Below are 24,024 nucleotides of genomic sequence, written 5' to 3' on the forward strand. Positions count from 1 at the left end.
GTGGCACCCAAATATGGATCCCTACTAATGATCATAATGAGTGATGGGTATCTTGCAGAGAAAGGTGCTCTCTCAGGGAACCTGGAACTGAGCCATTTAAGGGCTTTAAAGGTAATAACTAGCACTTTGAACTTTGCCCGGAAACATATCAGCAGTCATTGCAACTGTTTAAGAACAGGCAGAATGTGGTCTCTCTGGGAATACGCCAGATACCAAGCTGGCTGCTGCATTTTGAATTAACTGAAGTTTCCGAACTATGCACAAAGGCAGCCCTATATAGAGCACTTTGTGGTAGTCCAACCTGGAAGTTACTGGTGCACCACTGTTTTCAAGTCTCTCTTTTCAAGTTACAGTTGAAGTTATTGAATCAATTGCAGCTGGTAAAAAGCGCTCTTGGCCACAGCCTCAACCTGAGACACCAAGGTGAGACCTGGATCCAAGAGCACTCCCAAGCTATGAAACTGTTCTGTCTGGGGGAGTGTAATCACACCCAGAACAGGAAATTCTAACCCATCTTGCAGATTACCACCAACAATGAGCACCTCTGTCTTGCTTGGATTCAGCTTCAGTTTATTATCACTCATCCATTAGTGCCGGGGCTAATTTAAGGGGATAATGCCATTTTCTGACATTGATGACAAGGAGAAATAGATTTGGGTGTCATCAGCATACTGATAACACCCCGCAGTACCAAATCCCTTACCCAGTGGTTTAATGTAGTTAAAAAGCATTGGTGATAGAATGGGCCACTGAGGGACTCCATATAATAGCTCCCATTTTGAAGAGCAGCTGTCACCAAGCACCACCATCTGAAGTCTACCCGAGATGTAGGAGCGGAACCACTGTAAAACAGTGCCTCCTATCCCAAAATCCCTCAGGTGATCCAGAAGGATACCATGGTCAATGGTACTGAAAGCTGCAGAGAGATCCAAAAGAACAACAGAATCACACTCCCTCTATCAATTCTCTGGTGAAGGTCATTTATCAGGCCGACCAAGGCTGTCTCAACCCCATAGCCTGTCCTAAAGCCAGTTTGAAATTGGTCTAGATCAGGGGTGTCAAACTCAATCACATAAGGGGCTGAAATCTAAAACACAGGCTAAGTCGCAGGCCAAATTTTTTATTAAGATACTTAGTCTTAGTAGAAGTATAGATCCTTCCTCACCCTTAGACACCATATCACACGCCATCCTCGTGCATTAATCATGTTCTGAAAATAACAAGCACAAAACAAACTGTAAGCAAAACAATTAAATTACAAACTCAACATTTAATACATCCTATATAATAAAAGGCTAAGTGAGTGGCCGTGGCTTTGGAACGTTGGGGATCTGCGTCCCTGCCTCCCTGGGCTGTTCTGGGCCTGCGCGAAGCGCATGCCCAGAAGAGCCCAAGGGACACAGGACCTCAGACACCAGTGTCCCACAGCCACGGGCGGCCATTAGCCGGTGTGTGGCGGCGGGGGAAAGTGGCCGAGGCTGCGGCGGAGCCGCCGCCTCAGCCATGAGCTGCGGCATGGCAAGAGGAGGCCGAGGCAACCAGAAGCGGCCGCCCTGAAAAAGGCGAGGGCAATGGCTGCGGGGGAAGACCGAGACGGGGGACAGGGAAGCTGGGCGAGGTGGCGGCGAAGCCGCCAACGAGGCCCCCGCCCGCTCACAGCCGTCGCCGCCGCCTGCTCACAGCCGTCGCCGCCGCCTGCTCACCCGCCCTCCCAGCTGCCCAAAATGAAGCTGGGCGAGGTGGCGGCAAAGCCGCCAACGAGGCTCCCGCCCACTCACAGCCGCCGCCGCCGCCTGCTCACCCGCCCTCCCAGCTGCCCAAAATCACCTTTCCCGCTCCCCCCCAAAAAAGATTAAGGGCCAAAATGGCCCATGAGAAGGTCGCCGCCCCCGCCTATCGCCCTCCCAGCTGTTGAAGACCACCTTACCCGCTCCAGCCCGAGGGAAAAGAGAGGAGCTCACGAGCAGAGCTCCTCTCTGTGCTAAGTCACTGCTCAAACTGCCGCTATGGACGCAAAGGACGCCTATTGCGTCCATTGCGACAGTATAGGCAGCAGCTTAACACAGAGAATAGCTCTGTTTCTGAGTTCCTCTCTTCTCCTTCGGGCTGGAGTGGGTAAGATGGGCTCCGGCAGCTGGGTGCGCAGGAGGGCGATAGGCGGGGGCGGCCACCTTCTCATGGGCCATTTTGGTAGTTATTCACCCCCCCAAAAAAAGTAAAAGCAAAATAAGGAAGAACAAAAACAGAACAACAAAACAAAAAACAAAAAGAGAGAGGGGACAAGGGGGGGGGGGAAGAGACAGAAAGAGAGAGAGAGAGACAGAAAAGACGGGATAGAAAGCTAGCGCCCGTTATCATAACGGGCTTAAAAATACTAGTTTATCTATAATTCTATATTTGAAATTTAGGTTTTTAAATTGCTCACCTATTTCTTTTCTGGCCAGATGTCTGAGACCATTTCCCCCAGTCAGTGAGTCAATGTCTGGTTTTATGTCTTGTGCTGTAGCAACCCGCAAAACAGCAGCTTTTTCTGAGGTAGGTGTACCTGTCCTATCTTGGCCTGTCTATGTGAGGGGAATGGAGCCACTGACTGTGCTGAGGTGGAGGTCTGTGTCTCTGAGTCTGGAGACATTGCTACTGTAGGATCCCACTGAGACTCCATACCTGTGTAGTTGCTACTGGCAGCAGGTGCAGGATTGGGACTCTGGCCCGGTTGTGCCTAGTGCTGGGTCTCGGTACGGAAGGGGTGTGCAGAAGCAAGGATATGAAGAAGCAACTTAGCTCACTGTTTAGGACTGGGTCCTTCTGCCTGTGGCGCGGTCAGGCACTTGTGTGGAGTGCCTTGCTCCAACCTAGCTTTTACACTGGGACTGGGTCCTTCTGCCTGCAGTGCAGTCAGGCACTTGTATGGAGCACCCTGCTCCTACCTAGCTTTCTGGGACTGGGTCCTTCTGAGTACTGAGGCCAGGCGCTTGGTTGTGGCACAGTCACTGCAGGCCACATAAAACGGCCTGTGGGCCTTGTGTTTGACATGTGTAGTCTAGATAACTGGTCTCATCCAAGACCTCCTGGATTTAGTCAGTCAGCCACCAACCATCTTCCCCAACCATGAGAGGTTGGAGACTGGCCTATAATTATCCATCACCAGGGTATCAAGTGCAGGCTTCTTAAGAAGTGGTCTAACCATTGCCTCCTTCAAACAAGGCAGCATCCTGCACTCCCTCAGTGACATATTAATGAAATCATCTAGTCCAGCTCCAACAACCTCCCTGCAAGATGAAATCAGCCATGTTGGGAAAGCATTCAAAGAACAGGTGGTAGAATGTACTGCTCCAAGCAGCTTGTCCACATATTCAGGAATCACAAACTGAAACTGATCCAGTCTAATCTTGCAAGAGGGATTGCTGGAAACCTCCTAACTAGCTCTGCAGAAATTTTAGCGTCCATCCAGATTAGCCTGAATGAGAGAAATTTTATCTGCAAATAATTCATTAAAGGCATCACAGTGAGACATTATTTCTGGAAACAAATTTGAAACAGAAGGGGTTTGAGTTGAACCCCTAACAATCTGGAGCAGATCTGCTGGACAAGAATTTGCAGGCGCAATATGCGCAGAATGAAATCGCTTCTTTGCTGTACTTATTGCCACAGCATAGGCCTTCAAATAGACTCTATGCTGCGTCTTATCAAATTCAAGATGAGTCCTCCATGTGTGTTCCAGTCATCTTCATTGATGCTTCTGCTCCTGTAACTCTTCCATATACCATGGAGCTAATTTTGACGTGAGTCTTAGGAGTTGAAGTGACACTTAGGAGCGATTGTGTCTACTATCCCGGTGAATTGCCTATTCCAGGTTTCTAACAAGGCATCAACAGAATCACCAGCAGAACCAACTCCAAAACCTTCCAATGCCCTTTGGAATCCTGCTGGATCCAGCAGCCTTCACTGGCAGATCATTCTACCACCCTTGCAGGGGCCAGATATGACTGTGAGACCAACTATAAACTTAAGAAGTGGTCTGTCTATGACAATGGGGAAACTACAGGAGACCCCACCCACAGAACACTCCCTGATCTGAGCAAAAGACCAAATCTAGCATTTTACCAGCAACATGTGTAGGTCCTAGGAGTAATTGGGATAGGCCCATAGCTGTCATGACCACTATGAACTCCTGAGTGGCACCAGACAAGCCAGTCCCAAAGTGAACATTGAAATCACCCAGCACCAAAAGCCTGGGCGACTCCCATCACCAGCTCCGTCAGCTCAGGTAGGGAGTCTGTTAGGCAGTGGGGTGGACGGTACACCAACAGAATCCCCAGTCTATCCCAATTCCCCAACTTAAGTTACACACATTTAGTATTAATCAATTCTCTTACAAGGATCCTGGTAAGGAAGATGATATTCTTATAGACCACAGCCACTCCACCCCGCCTTCTCCTAACCTGCTCAACAACACAGTATCCTGGAGAAAGATGTTGGGCCCACATTGGACCACTTGCTTCCCCCAACCAGATCTCCATTATACAAGTATTACAAAGGAGCATGGTTAGGTTTAGTGGGGAGTTGGGACTACTCCCTGAGGCCTGAGAGCTTTCAGGGCAGCTGGAAGGGAAGACAGTAATTAAATTACTGGACTCCCTTCTGCTGCAATGGCATGCTGACCTGCCAATGCCCAATTCTCTATTCCCTACTACTACTGAAAGAGCCACCCCAACCTCATTGAACCTGCTCCATTCTTAACAAGAGAGCCCAGACACATCCCTGTAAACAGTCTGGCACAATCCACTAAAACAAAGACAAACTAAAACTAAAACCTGGAGAACTTTGAAGATAACTTCCCTTCAGATTTCAGTCCCACACCGATGGCCCAGCACTAAAAGCTGTTCCTCCATTTGGCAGCCACCCATGTTGATGGATCTGGCTTGCCTCTGCCCTTTTATGCTAGACTCCCCAGCACACCACCTTTCACATGGTCTCTGGAATGTCGCTGATTACCCCACAGCTGCTGCTCATCAGGGCAATCGGGACAGAGGCTTAGGCTGGCAAAAGTAATTCCCAGCAGCAGGTCTTCTGTGCTGGTCAAGGCTGAAAGGAGGAGGCAAGGCAAGACAGAATCAGCAAATCTCCCAGCTCAAACCAGAGAGACTCAGATGGAAAAGAGTCTCTGGCCTCTTGACTGGACCCCCAGTCTTCCATTTATTTATTTAATTTAAATACTGCCTGACTCCAAAGCTTTAGGCAGTTCACAACAATAAACACAATAAAACAAAACTATTAAAAACACAGTGATTTAAAATATTCAAAGCTTACTAAAAGCCTGGCTAAAAAAATGCATCTTAAGGGTTCTTTTAAAGGCTGATACAGATATTAAGCCACAAATATCTATAGGAAGTGTGTTCCACAGCTCAGGAGTGACTACAAAGAAGGCCTGCTCCTGAAATGCGGCCAGATGAGCTGTCAGCATCTCTAGATGACCTTAATGTGTGGTTGGGATCATGTAGAGGAAGTGCAAGATGTGGTCAGTATAATGCAAGATGTAGCCAATTGTATGATGATGATGATGATGATGATAGGGGTGTGTGAGCTGGTTTGGGTCAAGCTGGGCTTGACATAGAGCCAACTTGACTCAACAGGTTAGTGGGTGAACTGGGTCAGCCTTGGCCTGTCTCAGTTTAACTGAATCAGGCCCAATTCGACCCGAGCTGGTAAAGGGGAATCCAGTGAGGATTCCCCTTAACCTGTAAAGGCCGTGTGTGTGTGTGTGTGTGTGTGTTCCTAAAGGTAGATGGGGTAGGAAAAGAGTAAAAAATTACCTTAAAAGTGCTGGCGGTGGCTGCAGGTGTGGTGGGGGGAGGCAGCGGGGGTGGAGGCTCCCCCCTTGCTGGCCTTCCCCTGAGCAGGCAGGGCCAATTCAGGCCCAGTTTGAGCCTCTACGCAGGTGTGGAGGACAACAAAATGGCCTCTGTGCATGCATGGATGCCATTTTAGTGACCTACATGCCTTCTCAGAAGCCCAAACTGGGCCCGAACCAGCCCTGCCTACTTAAGGAGAGGCCTGGCTTCTCCCGCCTCCCACTGCAGCCACATCCGCCACTGGCAGCACTTCTAAGTTAATTTCTTTATCTTTCCCCACCCCATCTACCTTTTAGGAGAACCCCCTGCTTGCCCTTTACTGATAAAGGGGAAACCTCCCCAGATTCCCCTTTACCAATATAACTCAAACCCCTTTTTAACCGACTCATTTTGTACTCAAAACGGTGCACAAAAACTGAACCGTCTGCTGGTTTTGTGCACATCCCTAGTTGTTGATCCATATACTTTATCCATGGAACTTTCCTTCCTTTTATATTTTTAGCTACATTGCCTTGTGTGTTTCACTGTTTACAGCAGCATCTAAAGGCATCTCATCATTTAGGGTTATGACCCTAAGCTGCAGTTCTAATGACCTAATCAAAGGGTGAGGAAGCTTAGGAACTGAGCAACCTATTCAGCAGGAATGCAGATCCCCCCGCCGCCAAGCATTTGTGAAGGGTCCCCTGCAAAGTATATTTCACTCAAAGAGACTTTCCTTAAGACATTTATTTAAGATATTACATTATTATATAATTCAATAGTTTATAGAGAGATTGGAGGCCTAAAATAAGCATGTACATAGGCATGGGTAAAAAATTTAAACAGGGTTAAACAGAATTAAAAAATAATATAAATCTTACCAATGTTACAGTACTGATTAGTAAAATGCTTATTAGTTTATGAATTCATTTAAGTCTTAAATGAATTAAGATCCTTTGCTGAAAGACCCTGAATGTGCCAACAAATATTAGTTTCGCCATTCATTAGCAGCTGGATTATACACAGCATGTGTGTGTTAACATACATACGTAATGCAGAAGGCCTTTGAGGAGAACTTGATCATGTGATTTATTCACCCCCTTTCTACAGTGGATAGATTGTGTGAATGAAACACGTTCTCTTGCTCATGCTGTGAGTATCTTACACAATGGTGCCAGTTGTGTATGAACACTTTGTGAACCAGGTCTATGCTTATGAATATGTTGATAACTGGCATGGTCCCAGAAGTCTGAAGGTGAGCCAACATAGGCCCTTTCATTTATAGTGGAAGAAATGAAGATGTGGTAGTGGTGACATAATGGTCAAAGAATTAATTAGAAGAAATCTCTCTCTCTCTCACACACACACACACGGCCCAAATACAGTCTAGGGATGTGCACAGGCTGTGGTTCGGGCCACAGTTCAAATCTGGACTGGTCCGTGGTCTAGTTCAGCCGAACTGTGGACTGGTCCGGTGGTTCAAGGTGACTCTGGGGGAGTGGCGGTGAGCAGCACCTTTAAACGTAAAGCCACATGGTCCTTACCAGCATGACCACCGCTCCACACAGCTTCCTGTTGCATCGGTGCTCCCCACTAGAGCCACTGTGGTGGGACACGGTCACTCACCTGGCCTCCATGTGGAGGCCAGATGAGTGACTGGGAGCAGCTGCAGCACTATTTTCAGCAGCCTGTGCACGGCGCTCACATGCATATGGCTGGTGCACATGTGCAGCATGTGTGTGTGCCTCTGCTGCACGCAGGCTGCTGGGCTGCACTGTAGCCATGTGCGGCCTTTCGGAAAGCAAGTGCCACGCCTGGAAAAATGGTGGGGCGGCAGAGGAGTAGGTAAGGACTTGCTTACCTAGTTTTTAAAGGAGCTGGTCCCTGCCCCACCCGTGGTTCGAGCACATCCCTAGCATGGGCTGCTGTGGGGAGCATTGTTGCAGCAGCAAGCTACATGGAGCGGCAGTCATGCTGGTAAGGACCATGCAGCTTTACTTTTAAAGGTGCCTCTCACCGCCCCTGTGTCACTGCCTTGAACCACTGGATTGGTCTGCGGTTTGGCTGGACTGAACCAGTTTGCCAGACCACAGAGTGGTCAGAATTCGGACCATGGCCTGAACCGTAGTCTGTGCACATCCCTAGCAGTCTTACACCTAGTTGAGTTGTTTAATAGGATTTATGCTTGTTTAAATGAGTGCTAGATGACTGCTTTGATTTAAGCATCTAGCAGCAAATAAGAGATCTGTTAAGTAAAAAAAAATGGTAGAGCAGCATCGCTTCCTCCTTCGAGTCAGTAGATGCATGTGGACTCCATGATACACAGTATAAAAACCTGTAATAAAAAGAAATAAGAAGGGCTGAATAATCATATACAAAGGTTAATAATTGACACAACATTTATGAGGGATCTGCTGCAGCAGTTGACTTTAATACTTTCATTAATATTTTGGATGGGCTGGATTGTTTGTTCTTGAACTTGTTACATTTCCATATGAAAAACACTAATGGTGATTGCAGTCTCTCTTTAAGAGTATGATAAAAGCATGATCTCAGTAGCCTAGAAAACCAGCATTATAAGAGGAAGGGCAAAAATGAAACATTGTACCTAAGAAATATCTGCCCAGTGCACAGATATAAGAAAGAGATAATGTTCTGCTACAGGGACCCCTACAGGAATTCCCAGCAGGGGGTACTAGTACCCTTAGGGTACTTGTAGGGCTCCTAGGGGGTACTCAGACCCATTCTGCCTCCCCATATTGATAGACACATAAGCAGTCATTGAAATTAAGTTTACTTCAGTTGGGAGTAGCTTCAAAAGGTTTATTTTAATGGGAGTACTCAAAAGTAACAGTCTGGATGTAAGTCAGTGACTAGAGTAGCCGTCTTATAACTCTGTGTTTGTGTGTGTTCATGTATTCTCCCTCCTCTCTCATACCTGAGTTGAAGGCTTGTGACAGAAGGGGCACACTAGTTTGAAAAAAAGTTTGGAAAGCCCTGGTATGTGTCTGACCATATATCCTCTCCAGAACTGAGCTTTTCAGGTTTAGCAGCTGAAGAACTGGGCTAATTTGAGGTAACAAGGGAAGATGTTCTAAACTGTCTTGAAAAACTAAAAATTAACAAATTGCCAGGGCCAGATGGCATCCACCCAAGAGTCCTGAAGGAACTCAAATACGAAATTGCTGATCTCCTAGCAAAAATATGAAACTTGTCCCTACAATCAGGCTCTGTACCTGAGAACTAGAAAGTATCCAATGTGACTCCAATTTTCAAAAAGAGATCAGGCAGGGGGTCTGGGAAATTACAGGTGGTCAGCTTAACCAGTGCCAGCTAAATTGATGGAAAGCATACTTAAGGACAAAATTGTTAAACATATAGAAGAAAAAGCCTTGCTGAAGGAGAACCAGCAAGGCTTCTGCAAGGGCAAGTCTTGCCTCGCTAACCTTTTGGAGTTCTTTGAGAGTGTCAACAGGCATGTGGATAAAGGTGATCTGCTTGACATAGTATACTGAGAGTTCCAAAAAGCTTTTGATAAAGTTCCACACCAAAGGCTCTTGAGTAAACTTAGCAGTCATGGAATAAGGGGACAGGCTCATGTGTGGATTGATAACTGTTTGAAGGACAGGAAACAGAGTAGGAATAAATAGACAGTTTTCACAATGGAGGTAGGTAGGAAGTGGCGTCCCCCAGAGATCGGTACTGGGACCAGTGCTCTTTCGCTTTGTTCATAAACTATCTAGAAGTTGAGCAGCAAAGATAGTTCATAAACTATCTAGAAGTTGAACAGCAAAGTGGCCAAGTTTGCAGATGACACTGAAGTATTTTGGGTAGTCAAATCTACAACAGACTGTGAAAAGCTGCAAAAGGATATCTCCAAACTGGGGGAGTGGCAGGGGCGTAACTACCATTAGGCAAGGGGAGGCGGCTGCCTGGGGGCCCCCACGCCTCGAGGGGCCCCCCAGAGGCAAGTCACATGACTCCCCAACACCCGCAGAGCTTCGGTGCCGTGGAAAAGCCAACCCCAAGTTTGGAGCAAAGGCAGCATGCATGCAGCAAAGCCCTTGTCTGCAGAAGCAACTCTGAGCCGGGAGCGCTCTTCCCCATGGGAGGGTGGAGGGACGGGGTTAAAAGCAAGGGAGTGGAGTTTTCTAGAGAAGCTGGCATAATGGGGATGTGAGTGTGAGTGCACTATATATTGTGAAGTGTGTGTGTGTGTATCAGCGAGGGGCCCATTTTAAAATTTTGTATCTGGGCCCACTCCAGCCTTGTTACGTCCCTGGGGAGTGGGCAACAAAATGGCAAATGTGGTTCAATGTAAGCAAGTGTAAAATGATGCACATTGGGTCAAAAAACACCAACTTCACATATAGGCTGATGGGATCTGTGCTGTCGGTGACTTACTAGGAGAGAGATCTTGGGGTCATGGTGGACAGCTCATTGAAAGTGTTGACTCAGTACACAGCAGCTGTGAAAAAGGCTAATTACATGCTAGAAATCATTAGGAGGGGATTGAAAATAAAAAAGTTAATATAATAATGCCCTTATACAAATCTATGGTGCGGCCACATCTAGAGTATTGTGTACAGCTTTGGTCACCTTAGTCGTTGAGTTGACTCTCTGATCATGATTTGCATCAATTGTAGTTGCTGCCCTCCTCACAGTTGTACCAGAGTTAGTTATGAGTTCACCTGTGTAAGTGATGCCATTAATCTCTTTATTATCTACTGATTGATTTTTATTGCTGATAGTTGATCGATGTGTTAGCAAGCAGTGATCTATCTAAACTCTGATCACAATGGTAAATGATTTATTCAGTTACTATATGAATAGTGTAATGTGTGAAGCCATGTTTGCAGATTAATCCTATGCATGTTTTTATTAAGTGGTAAGTTCCATTGTGTTCATGGTGCTTACTCTAGGTAAATGTGCACAGGACTCGCACCTTAGTTATATAAATTCTTCATCTTTACTGCAAATTAGAAGCTCACTAGCAACAAAAGTAAATATGCCACACAGAATCGTCGTTTTTGAAATATGCTCCCAGATGTATGATCTTGTAATTTCATAATCACAATTTGAAAAAAGATACATCTGTGCTTTTAAATTTTGGCAATGTAAAGTTACTTTTACTAATCAGTAATTATATTTTTTGCAGATCCTGAAAGAAGTCCTCTTATGGAATTTGTATGCCTTCTGGAAGAATGCTCTGAAGCCTTTGCCAACCATAGCAACTGAAAATATAGGGTTAAATATCCCACTGAAGTGTGATTAATTTCTTATTGAGTAGTACCTCACATTAGAATAAAAATGTATGGAAGTGCAAGAACAATCAGTAACTTGGACGGCAGTCCTGCCAGATCTCCTCGCTTGCCAAGATCTCCTCGCCTGGGCCACAGGCGAACAAGTAGTGGAGGAGGTGGAGGGACGGGTAAGACGTTATCGATGGAGAATATCCAGTCACTTAATGCCGCCTATGCAACATCTGGACCAATGTATCTGAGTGATCATGAAGGTGTGGCATCCACTACTTTCCCAAAGGGCACAATGACTCTTGGAAGGGCTACAAATCGAGCTGTGTATGGTGGTCGAGTTACAGCTATGGGAAGCAGTCCTAATATAGCTTCCGCTGGCCTTTCCCACTCAGATCTCCTTTCCTATACCGATCAGCATGGGGGGCTGACAACTTCTGCACATCATCACCACCATCAGCTCCCTTCTATGCTGAGACAGGTAAGGGACAGCACCATGCTAGATCTCCAGGCTCAACTTAAGGAGTTACAGAGAGAGAATGAACTTCTAAGGAAAGAACTAGACATCAAGGACAGCAAGCTTGGCTCTTCTATGAACAGCATCAAAACCTTCTGGAGTCCTGAGCTCAAAAAGGAAAGGGTCTTGCGGAAAGAAGAAGCTGCTAGAATGTCAGTTCTGAAAGAGCAGATGAGGGTTTCTCATGAGGAGAATCAGGTAAGCAATTGTAAATCAAATTAAATACTTCTTTATTTAAGAGAACTGATGCTTTGCTAGCTCTGTAGTGTTGGCCAACTGGTAGTTGATTTTGGCATTGTGTCAGAATTCCTCATTGATGTTTCTGACCTCTGGCTGTGAAGCGGAAAGAAGGTATGATGCAGCTTATGGTTTCTTTGATGTGAAGAAGGATGGTATGTCACTACCTATTTTTATATGTTCATGAACTCTTGCAACACTAGCTTGAATATATGCTGCAGACTTTACTATGTAAACGTTACATATTTCTACCAGATTTAAAAAATGTACTTAATGACAGGTATGTGGTAGGCACGGCAGGGATTTAAATGCTCAGATTTCTATTACAGTAAATAGGGGACTAGCTATCAAATTCTATGTTTACAGGTTTCTGCAACTATTCCAACCTTAGAGGCCAAATGTAGATATAATTCAATTGTGATAAAGTTGTAACAGCTGTATTCTTTAAAGAAGCCTATCTTGAAACGTTTAGCCACATTCTAAGCAATCGTTTAGAATAGCTACTGATAACTTCTTGAAAGTTATTGTAAAATGGTAAAACATACAGGTAATTTGATACGTCAGGGTTTTTGCTATGAGTCCATGGAGCCATATGGATTAATCACTGGGGGAAAACCGATGGCAGATTCCCAATCTACACTAAGTATCTTGCACATAATTCTGGATATTTCATGTCCATATTAAACTAAAGCTGTTTTTATTAGACTGTCCTTTGATTGTTGTGTGGTGAAAAAAATAGAGGCTGTTCTCACACGCAGCCTCACCTGGGCTAGGGATACCCAGCCTGATTTAGGCTGCGTGTGAGAACTTCCAGTATCAGGCCTGATCTCACCTAGCACCACTATTTACCCTGGCTATTAGCCAAGGTTAAGGGAGCAAGCGCTCCCTTATACCTGGCTACTTGCTCATGTGTGAGCATGGGCTGCTTCCATCCTGGCTGTACACACACAGGCATCTAGAGTGGCTGTCTCTTGGGGGAATCCTCCAATGCAGTGTGTGTGTGTGTGTGTGTGTGTGTGTGTGTGTGTGTGTGTGTGTGTGTGTGTGTGTGTGAATCTGCCCTGCTCTGCACTGCATGGACACACTGCATGATTGTCTGGTGGGAAGACAGTTTGGGAAGCCTTCTCCCCTGCCTGCCCACCCGCCTGGTAGGTCATGTGAATGGCCCCATAGTCTTGTTCTTCATCCTCAAGACTTACCCTTGGGCAGACAAACATTAGTTGTGATGCCTTAGGTTTCTAGCATTCCTCATTTTTAGAGTAATGTCCAGGTTTTTAGTATATTTAGTGTAGCTTTATCATTTGCCTATATATACAACTGGTTTGCATAAACCAGGAATCCTACCAAAGAGAAGCCTATAGTGGTAGAGTAGGATGAGTGTATTTTTCTGTTCCAATGGTAGGGATAATATATGTCTGATGCTTCTGAAATTGGAATTCACACTGCCCCCGTACTATTAATTGCTAGACATTGATCGCTCTGTCTACGCTAGTTAGTGCACATTTCCTTCAAAAGAGAATATTTTACATCCCATGCCAAATTTTAAAGAGGCTAATAAGTGCTCGCTTGAAAATGATCACCTGTGGTTTATGACATCAGAATTGCAAATTGTTAGAAATTCATCAAGAAAGCATTGAGGACTCTAGTAAGTTCAAAAGAGGTGAGAAAATGAAGCCTGGGGAAATCACCTTGGCTGCCACTGGATAATTCTCATGTAGCATGTAATAGCATGGTAGGAAATGCAGAACAACCTTGCATGATAGTTTTGCAGTTTTACACCAGTGGTAACACTTTCAGATTTCCTTCCTCATATACAGGGAGCAGCATGTGGACTTGAAGTATATATACATTCAGTTGCACATGATTGTTGTGCTTATTTTGAACATCACAGCGCCAGTAAAGGCTGTAACTGGGTACATAGCTACATTTATTTCTGATTCATGTGATATTTTTTCCATTCAAAATTAATTAAATGACTTGGAAAAGTCATTTTAATACGTATAGTTTTTGAGTTTCAAATACACTGGTCAGGGGCATCACTATAATAGGGCAAGGGGAGACAGTTGTCTAGGGGCCCACTGCCTTGGGGGGGGCAGAGGCAAGCCACATGACTGACTCCCCCAGCCGCACACCCGTCCAGGCTTCCTTCAATTGTATTCATCCTCCAAAATTGATGTGAGTGTTAAGACCCGGAGCTACCAGAACATCATGTCTTTCTCTAGTACCATTAAATGACTTGCATCATCCACAATTTATAAAACCTTTTAAAAATAATGTAGGATGATGTTCTAAATTTTACTATACCTTTTTGTTACCACTATTCAGCCTCATTTAAGATTTCTTTAGTTCATGAACTGAGCTTCAGTGAGCGGGGGGGGGGGGGCATTTTAAAATCTTGTCTCTGTGCCCACTCCAACCTTGCTACACCCCTGACACTGGTTCTGTGTGCCCCAAACAATGCAGAGACTATGCTGATCTTCATGATGAACCTGAGTGGCAGAGTGCAAAACAGCATTTTAGTTTTTGTTTTAAAATCTTCACATTAGTTAGTGGTTCCTAAGTTCTGAAATAAATGTTGCTCCTCATAGTCCTGCTGTCTCCCCGTTAGCATATGTTCATAATACACCGTCTGTGCTAGTTCTAAAATACTTTAATGATTGGACAAATAGAAGTATGGTTGGAAGATACTTATCAGGAAATGCTACTCTTTACATACAGACTTTTAATTAGATTTATGGTTTAAAATTTTTAATGTTAGTTCTAAATGATTTTAATGTTTGTTTAGTGATTTTAATTGTTTAATTTAGTTTCGATTTTAATTGGTTTTAATTTTTTTTGTTTTGATGTAAACTGCCCTGAGTCATTTTTGGAAGGCTGGTATATAAATCAAATAAATAAATAAATATTGCTTTTATTTTAATGAAAAATATTAAGCTGTGCCTCAATCAATATATGCAATTAAAACTAGTTGGTCTCTCCTTTACAACAGACTACCATCTCAAACCAAACATCAAGCAAAGGGTAAATAAAACTTGTACTGAGACATGTTACAGAAGATGCAGATTCATTTATCATGGTATCTAAAAAAGTTCAGAATTTCTGATGTGAAGTTGCTAACACATTGGAAGATACTGTTGTGATGTTTCCATTATGTCAGGGGTCCCCAACCTGCGGCCCTCCAGATGTTGCCGAACTACAATTCCCATCACCCCAGCTACAATTTATTGTGGCTGTGATGATGAGAATTGTAGTTCAGCAACATCTGGAAGGCCGCAGGTTGGGGACCCCTGCATTATGTCATTAGTTCAATCCTATGAGTTATATTGATGTGGATATTCAGAATTCGTGCTGAATCCCTTTTCACGATTGCAGAGGTGTAGTTGCTTGTCAACTTGTGTCTCAGTTCAGCAAGGGGGGAATCCATGTGTGGAAGTAGTGTTCTATCTGTATAGCAAATGCAGATGTGCATCTGGGTGCAAATCACAGTGCTCATCTAGACCTCATTAAATTGGCTGAATTGGATGTCACCAGCTGTTATGTGTAACCACTTGCGTACAACTAGAGCGGGGTTGGGGCCATGGGCTACAGCAACCTACCACAGACTTTATACCGCAGAATAATCAATTAAATTAACCAAAACTTCAGTTGTTTAATTGGTGGTAGCTGATCTTAACTGCTGGATTATTATTTTTTTAAGTTGTTCTGGTATATTAGTTGTAGGAATGAAAGAGAAAATATTACATTTCTTTCTAACTAGTTGTAGCTTTTGTGGATTGGATTGCAAATCATCTTTAATTTCCTTCAGTATCTCAAAGCAGCTACACTGTACTGACATTTTTGGTAATATACAAATACAATATTAGCACTCATTATAAATGTAAATGTTTAATTCATGTAAATTGGATATGGAAAATGATTAATCAATGAACATTTCAATACAGTCCCAACAATATCAAAATCTCCTGTATGATTTAGGTTGTGGCTATTATGGTAACTTTACCCAGTTACTGAGGAAAAAGTATAGAACCAGTGAATTCCCTCATGTCCAAATGGAGGAAGTTTATAGGATCAGAATTTCCAAGACATTCTAATATGGTTTTGTGATGCTCTGTTCTTTTTGTAATGCAATGATCTATTAATAATCTCTTTATCAATGTTGTATTTATATTTGAAAAAGGATACCAGCACTGGGCAGCATCCAAAATGAGTCATGAGTAAGACCCATTGAATTAATGAGACTTAAATAAGTCATGACTAATAACACATGGATCCCTTTTCTTACGTTTGCAGCCTTCCCTGTTAGCTGCTGGGGAAGGCTGCGAAAATCCACCTTTCCCCACAGACAATGTCCAAGAATCGCACACCCAGACAGTCTGCTACTGCTCCAAGCAGTGCAGGGTCTGAGACATGTCATCCTGCCCCCCGGAAATACCACAGTGTATCACATAATTGTGGGGATCCTCCGGCGATGGCCAGGAGCCTGCTCCTGTGCCAGCGCCAACTGGTGCTGACACATGAGTAAATTAGCCTGAATTAAGGACGTGCTCACGCCCGTAATCTTGGTTAACTGGTGGGCTCACCACCGAGTTGCTGCCACACGTCTCCCGGCATTCTCACGGGCAGCCAGGTCCCAGTTTGGCTGCCTTAGCCCAGTCTTGGCTGCTTGTGGGAACAGCCTCATTGATCTTAATGATGCTTAGATATGAGTAACTGCTCTGGATGCTGCCGTTGATTTTTAGAGATGAGGAAAAACATGGGATTCTTTGAAACAATATCTTGACTGGAAGAAATTGTATTGTGCTAAATTGATATGCTCCAGTTAGGTATATTTGCCTGTGCAGAAATAGCTTTAAAGCATTACCTGTCTTCTAGACTTAATATTTAGGCTTGTTATGTATGGAGGTGTGTGGGGCTTAAATCTCTACCTATCATCATATTTTAGGCATGGGAAATATACTCTGTGTGTGTGTGTGTACTTCTTAAAATTGTCCTCCAAGGTGCTTAGTAAAATACATTCTCTTCTTTTGTCCCTAAAAGCTTTAGAGAGTTCAGCTCCATAGCAAATGTAGCCAAAGGCTATAGTAAGGGTGGTAAAAAGTTCTGAAGCATACAACTACTATAGGTAAATTTGAGAAGAAAAAGAAGTTCTGGAGCTGCTGACCTAAGAAATGAGAGAGATTTCAGGAAACAGCAATGAATAGCACTCGAATATGAACGCTCTGTATTGGCATTAGAACTTCAGGCTTTCCCAAGCTTTCCCTTTTTGTTCTTAGTGACACACTATTGTTCTTGATCCAGCACAATATACATAATTAATTTGGGGGATGTATGGCTTTGGTGCAGGTGTGATAGACTAGCTGGGGGTAGCCTTTTTACTCTTAAACAAACAAAAAAAGATTTGTGCTTTCATGTGGGAGTGGAGGAGAAAGACCCCCCAAATCATTACACTTTAAACAAACAAAAATGAAAGAAGATGGGAAATAAGTAACAAAGGCATGGCTATGGGTGATAAGATTGGGGATAACCTTGCTGGTATTTTTAAATGGTTTTAAGGCAGTGTTTTAAAGGGTCTTATGTGTCCCTTCATGCTTGACTGTACAGCAAGGGAACATTTTGTTTCAAAAGAAGTTACAATAAGAAAAGGTCATCAAATGGCACGTTCGCCGAAGGAGAGGAAGTAGTGACAATATTCAATAAAGGAACACCAATATTCAGTAGGTGTCTGTGATGCCATGCATCACATTGCATCATTGTGTCTGACATTCTAGATATGTGGGATTCTGTATTTTTCCCAGCAGTAGTATATTGAAGCTACCAGTAGTGCTTTCTTGGAAAACATAGTTTTCCCAGAACAGATATATTAACTCAGTTCCTCTCAGCAACTCTGATGGTGCATACAATTCTCCCTCAATGACTGAGTCACAAGTGTAAATTATATTCCACAATAAAATAATTGTCCGGAAAAGCCGCTCAGTCAAGGTATCTACATTTTGGTCTGGGCTGATGTCTCAGACAAGTTAACTGCTGAGTATTCATGCAGAATTTTAAAATTAAAAGTGCTAAATCATTCTAAGCATTGTTAATGCTTGGTGTTTATTGTTATCACGCCTTCACTTTTGGCAGCTGTTTGATCCTTACTCTATTTTTCATTGCTTGTAAAGGTATAAAATATGCATGTATTTTGTAAAGTGGGCAACAATGACTAACATCTATCACTGCTTATATGGTTTGGATTTAAATTTAGTAATTCAGAAGTGAAAGCTTAACTTCACCATGGTTGTCAGCTTTCCAGTATATAGGAATGTCAGATGATGTAAAGAAGTAAGTCATCACTAAGAGAAGAGCTTATATAATAGTTTCATTATTATTTTTTAGATGATTTGACATATATGTAAAAACCTATTCCTCAGATCCATCTCTTCAGCACACCCTCACATAACCAAGGAATGGGACTGTGAAGTGGGACAATGAAGATGAAGGGTGCAGGGGTTTGGGGGAAGATGCTGGTTCGCTTTCAATTTTGTGGGGCAAAATAAACAATGTGAAATTGGGTGCAATGTTAAAGTAAAGTTGTGCCATCGAGTCAGTGTGGACTCCTGGCGACTACAGAGGGGTTTACCATTGCCATCTTCCGTGCAGTATGCCATGTTAAGGGAGACACAAAACTCAGTTCTCCACAAAAAGATCGACTTTAGCTCATACCTCACTGCTGTCTCTTGATGCAGCCATTCACTGCTATGGGAAAAAATAAAAATAAAAGCTCTGCTTAGACATTGTTCTAGTTAGAGCAAAGCCTGTTCCTGTCCCTGGCACTAGATAGGAGGGACATTTCTCCGATATTCTTGCAATACATAGACCCTCCCTTCAAGCCTGCTTGCCTTCATAATGATGGCCATATTACAAGCTTAAGTATTTGTTTCAATATTCTTTCACATTTAAAGATGGGTACATTGTAGCCCAAATGGGTTCCAGTTATTCTTTGAGATGAATAGATTTGTTGTAAATGCTGTACTACTACTGTAAGCATGTGAGTTTTACCTTTAAGTCCAAATCATGACTCATGAAGCCCCTGTGACATGTTGAATAAGGAGTATCTATCAAATCTGTCAGAAGAGGCATTTCTGTGTAGCCCTAATACACACTGCCAGAGGCTTCAGAGAAGACCTAAAGCAGCTTCAGTTGGTGTAAGACTCGGAGTTGAAGCTTTGATTTCAGCGGCTCCTCCATCATTGTAAGTAATATGGGTTTTTTGTTGATCACCCTTTTTAAAAAAAACAACAACAACCCTTTATTAGCATAGATCCCCTTGGATAAGAAAGCTTGTTCTTAACTCAGAACAGCATACCTTAGTATGAGCATGGGAATGTATGTATTTGCCTGCATTACATGTGCATGGTTCTGCAACAAGCCAACGGGCGCTTCTTCAGGAGTGCTCTCCTGTGCTCCTGAAGCCCTCTGTCACAGCAGAAACTTGTCATTGCTTCCACTGGAGGAGCAGGCTTTGGGGAGCACAGGAGAGTACTCTGGAAGAAATGCCTTCTTGTGTCATTGTGCAACAACACATGGGATAGTGAGAGTGATCCTGTTTCATCCCCACACCTGCTACTTACATGCCCACTTTGTTAGAATGTTTGCCAATATTTTTTTGCTGTACATTATTATTTGGCAGCATTTAAATAGTAGTTGCCGCTCAGATGGTACAATATGCTCTGATTCTGTCAGAGATTGGGTGGCCAGATCCTGGGACACCAGGGTGAAAGTCCATGAAAATTGCCTTTATTTTATGAGGAATACTCCTTCATCTCTCCATTGAAAGTATGGTATTTGTGGTATTTGTGCATCACCCTCGGGCTCAGCGCTTACCTGCTTAGGATGAGAAGGCTGAAAGTCACCAGACTAAGTGGGAGACACTCAAATGGTTGTCTGTGCTGTATGGCAGCACCTGGGAAGCCAGTTCATATAGGTATATGTGAATGCATCCTAAAAAATGACAGCCATCCATTCCAAATACCTCTTATTAAGGGGAAAAATTCTATATGGCAGCACAGAGCATATTCATTTGCATTCATGGTGTATAACATTCCCACTAGTAGTAAAGAATTACAAAAAAGAAGAAGAAGAAGAAGAAGAAGAAGCCTTGGATTTTTTATTTTTGGTCTGGCTCTATATCCTCCAGTTCTGGCAACCAGCCATAAAGGTATAATTCTGGCCAGTTGGCAATCCTGCTCAAAGGAAGAGAAAAAGTATCTCTACATATCTGAATAAATGTGTGCAAGGAAATGAAATACTATATCGGTTAAAAAATACTGCTTCATTGCATGAAAACACTTATACAAATCAGTATAAGTTGTATAAAATGTTGTTATAGGAAAAAATCCAGTCTTTATTCTACTCAATTACTATACATGGAAAATAATTTTCATTTAATGATGTAACTTTGTTGGCTCTAAGTGTGAATTTCTTTCATTTTTTTCTTTGCTTCTTTAAATTCACAGATATTTATCTGTTTGATTTATCTTTTGAACCCAACTGTCAATAATCTTATGTTTTTGTTTTTGTTTTTCTGGTATGATCTCATTAATAAAATTAATGATTAATAAAAGATAAGAGAGGAAAATATATGTGAAATATTAATAGGTTCAAATGTAAGAGTGTTTCTTGCATCTGACAGTCCACTTATGAAGGAATAGTAATAAGGTATATCAGCAGTAGTCATAGGAAACATTTGATCAGTAAAATAATGAATGCAAACCTCATATCCCAGCCATGCAAATATGGAAACAAAATAATATAGAAAAAATGTCCTTTGTTACAAAATTAAAATGGATTCCTCCCTTCCAAAACCATCCTTCACATAAATACTTGGAAGCAAGTCCCACTGAGTTTAATGGGGCTTGCTCTCAGTTGTGTGTAGGACTGTAGTCTTCATGGGATATGAGTAACCGTGCAATCTTTGACATGTTTGCTCAGAGGTTTGTGGGGCTTATTCCCTAGTAAGGGCACTTGCACCTAGGAATAACCTCCATTGAGCCTGGTAGGACTTTAACTAACTAACTAACTAACTAACTAACTAACTAACGCATTTATATACCACAAGTGAATTACGGCCCGTTGAATAACGGGCGCTAGTAACAGCGCTCCTGGCCCCCCGCCGCCATTCCCCCTCCCTCCGCCGTCCGGCCGCCTGCCCTCCCAGCTCCTTTGTGTTCCCTCCCCCACGTTTAAGGGCCAAATCGGCCCAGGTACTTGCCCCTGCCAGACCGGGGAGACGGAGGCCGGGGGCAGAGCGGAGGCCATGTAACTTTAAAAAAAAAATTGCTCCCGCGGCCGACGCCACCGACCCTCCCTCCCAGCTGCCGAGTCCCCCTTACCCTGGCCCACTTCCGTCGGCCAAAGAAAGCCCTCAATTTAAGAGGCAGAGAGGAGCTCGCAAGCAGAGCTCCTCTCTGTGCAAAGCCTCTTCCCGAAATGCCGCTTTGGCCAGCCGCTTCTGGCCACCCAAGATGGCTGCCGGGTGCCGGCGATCGTGTCTCCCTTGCCCTGTTCTGGGCATGCGCTGCGCGCATGCCTAGAACAGGAAGGCATGAACGCATGCTTGGTGTCCGTCCACGGACGGACACCAAGCGTTTTATTAGAGAGGATCCCATATAAAATCTCAGGATGGTTTACAACCACCCTGATTCAGCCACCCTGTACTTGATTCAAATAATCATGCACTGGACTGCACTGCACATCATTTATGTACATACTGATATTTAAATTTTATACAGTCATCTGGTGATCTTGATTTTACATAGGTTGCCAGTGGCTATTTTTGTTTTCCATGTTGCATTGCTGCCTTGGCCTTTTGGCTGGGAAGAAATATTCTCTGTTTTCAGATCTAGTTAGACTGGTCCATTTTTTAAAAAATTACATGAACTGTGGGTACACATCTTGTTTTTTTGTTTAATATGATATACTTGTTTAATATATGATATGATACTGCATGTGTACACATATCTGTAACAATCTCAACATACATGATAATCATATGTTGGGATTGTTACAGTTAGTAACACAACAAAACAAATTCTGGTAATTCCCTTTTCCCATATTAATACTCTGTCCAGAATAAAAAAAATATAATGCATTACTTTAACTGAGCAGCCAACAACAAATGTTGTGCCTTCCGCTATCATTGTTTTTTAATTTATTTAATGTTTGGTGTTTAATTGCTTACTTTAACTTTGTGTTGGATTGTCTTTTCTTTATTTCTTTCACTTTCATTCATTGACATTGAGGACATTTTAGGTAAGTAACATTTCCATTTTATGTTCTTGTGTGTGTTCAAAATGTGGAAAACTGTAGAGTTACGGAATGTGGTAGCTGATCCAGTGTGTCTGTTCAAAATGGTGTTTTGATAAATGTCTTTTTAGATATAACACTGGACTGGTTCAAATGAAGAATGGCCCCACAGCAGCCCTACATGCAATAACATAAGGGCTGTTGTGTAAACGCACCTGCCCCAAACCCATACAAGGGTTTGGGGATTACAGCATATTATTTAATTGCGTGTGGGGCTGATTATCCAAAGCATTCCTCTACACATGCTACAAAACCAGGATTTTGTAACACATGTAGACAAGTGATTCAGATGATCATCCTTCACATGCAATTAAAGGATGTGCTGTGATCACATTGGTATGCCCTTGGCTGAGGTTGGGGTGGGCATGTTTGCGCCAGCAGCCCCAATGTTGTTGTATGTAGGGCTGCTTCAGAGCCATCCTTCACCTGAACCGACCCATGATATGTCTGAAATCTAGAGCTTGTAGTTTATTTTGATATGTGGACCCGATTAAACATTATTTCAAATATTTATAATCTTCACTGTAATATGAAAATCAGTGAAAAGTGGAAGACAAAAGTTATTTGTCTTATTTTTCTATGTGTAAGTCCCAAGTTCTGAAGTTCTTAGTCTCTCAGCTTGTACAGCCCATAGTCTACACTAGGGATTCTCAACGTTGGGTCCCCAGATGTTCTTGGACTTCATCTCCCATAATCCCCAGCCCCAGTGGCCTTTGGTTGGGGATTATCAGAGTTGAAGTCCAATAACATCTGGGTACCCAACGTTGAGAATCTCTGGTCTACACTGTCCTCTAGACTGTTGTCCTTGGTATGTTCTGAAACACAATCCTCTCATTCTTTTCCATTTCCTCTGTATTGGATATTTAGAGAGTGGCACAGGAGGCATGCTATAAACAATTAATCTCATTTACATTGGTATATGTGGTAGAGAGGATTGTCTACATTTTATTTCCATTATGTTGCAAAAGAAGATGTGGATATAGCACTAAATTAAGTCATTTCCTGCCCTTGTATGGAAATGTTTGTTTCCTAAAAGTTAATTCAGATATTATGAAATTATTAATGTTTCAAACTGTTGTTATGAAGTACCTCCCACAAATTATGCCCCCAGCTTGCGTTAGTAAATATGTTTCCTAGGGTCTACAGATGTAACAGCAGAAAAAAATTATGTATATGGTAACTGCTGCCAGGTTAGCTATAGCCAAACACTGGAAAAATCAAACCATGTAGATGGATATCTTGTATAAGAATTTATGACATATTGCGATCTCAGAAAAGCTAACCCATATTGTCTGGTCCCGTTCAAACCAGACTACAAATAATGCTGTTTATGTAATTTGGTCAGATTTTATTTTAAGAATAATCCCATAATTTCCACATAATCAGGAAAATTATGGTTCTTTTCCTACCTTAGACAATAGCTTTTGTATTAGGTTTTGCTGTGTGTTTGAATCAGTGTTGTTTTAGCATTGTGAATTTGTTTTAATAAAGAAAGAAAAATGAAGCACCTCCGCAAATGTTCTAGTGCTTACATCAAATAACTTTGTTTCAGGTAAATTCCCTCTTGCTTTAGGTTTTTATGGATAATGATAGGGCCCTGCAGACTTCATGATTCCCTCCCACCCCCTTTTCTGAACAGTAGTTTTCTTTCCTGCCTTTTAACCTTGAGGTTTGGCGGTTTGCCTGAGGAAAACCAGAAACTATCTTTTTTCAGAGAATGAGGGAGAAACTGTAGAGAGATCAAGTCGCTCTCATCTCATTATACTTCAGAAGTCTTTACTGCTTCAGACACTACCCTTCGTTTTTAGTTCTCCTCCCTTGATTTTCTGAGTGTTATTCCTAA

At 42.9% G+C, this 24,024-nt stretch overlaps 1 protein-coding gene across 26 annotated transcripts in view; it reads left to right on the forward strand.

The window, feature by feature from the left end:
- The window catches only part of ERC2 (ELKS/RAB6-interacting/CAST family member 2), a 1,070,068-nt gene that overhangs the window by 121,926 nt on the left and 924,118 nt on the right, over nt 1-24,024 (forward strand). For 25 of the 26 annotated variants that reach the window (XR_008316192.1, XR_008316193.1, XR_008316208.1 and 22 more), the window contains one exon: nt 10,990-11,798. Coding sequence is in view for 6 of the 26 variants with exons in the window: in XM_053296295.1 (XP_053152270.1) it covers nt 11,142-11,798 (657 nt within the window). In the remaining 20 variants the exon portion in view is untranslated. Of the gene's footprint in view, nt 1-3,767; nt 3,783-10,989; nt 11,799-24,024 lie in introns of those variants that run through there. The other variant, XR_008316195.1, reaches the window with a different exon arrangement.

This window comes from Hemicordylus capensis, chromosome 2 (genome assembly GCF_027244095.1).
Source record: "Hemicordylus capensis ecotype Gifberg chromosome 2, rHemCap1.1.pri, whole genome shotgun sequence".
Classification (NCBI taxonomy): Eukaryota; Metazoa; Chordata; class Lepidosauria; order Squamata; family Cordylidae; genus Hemicordylus; species Hemicordylus capensis.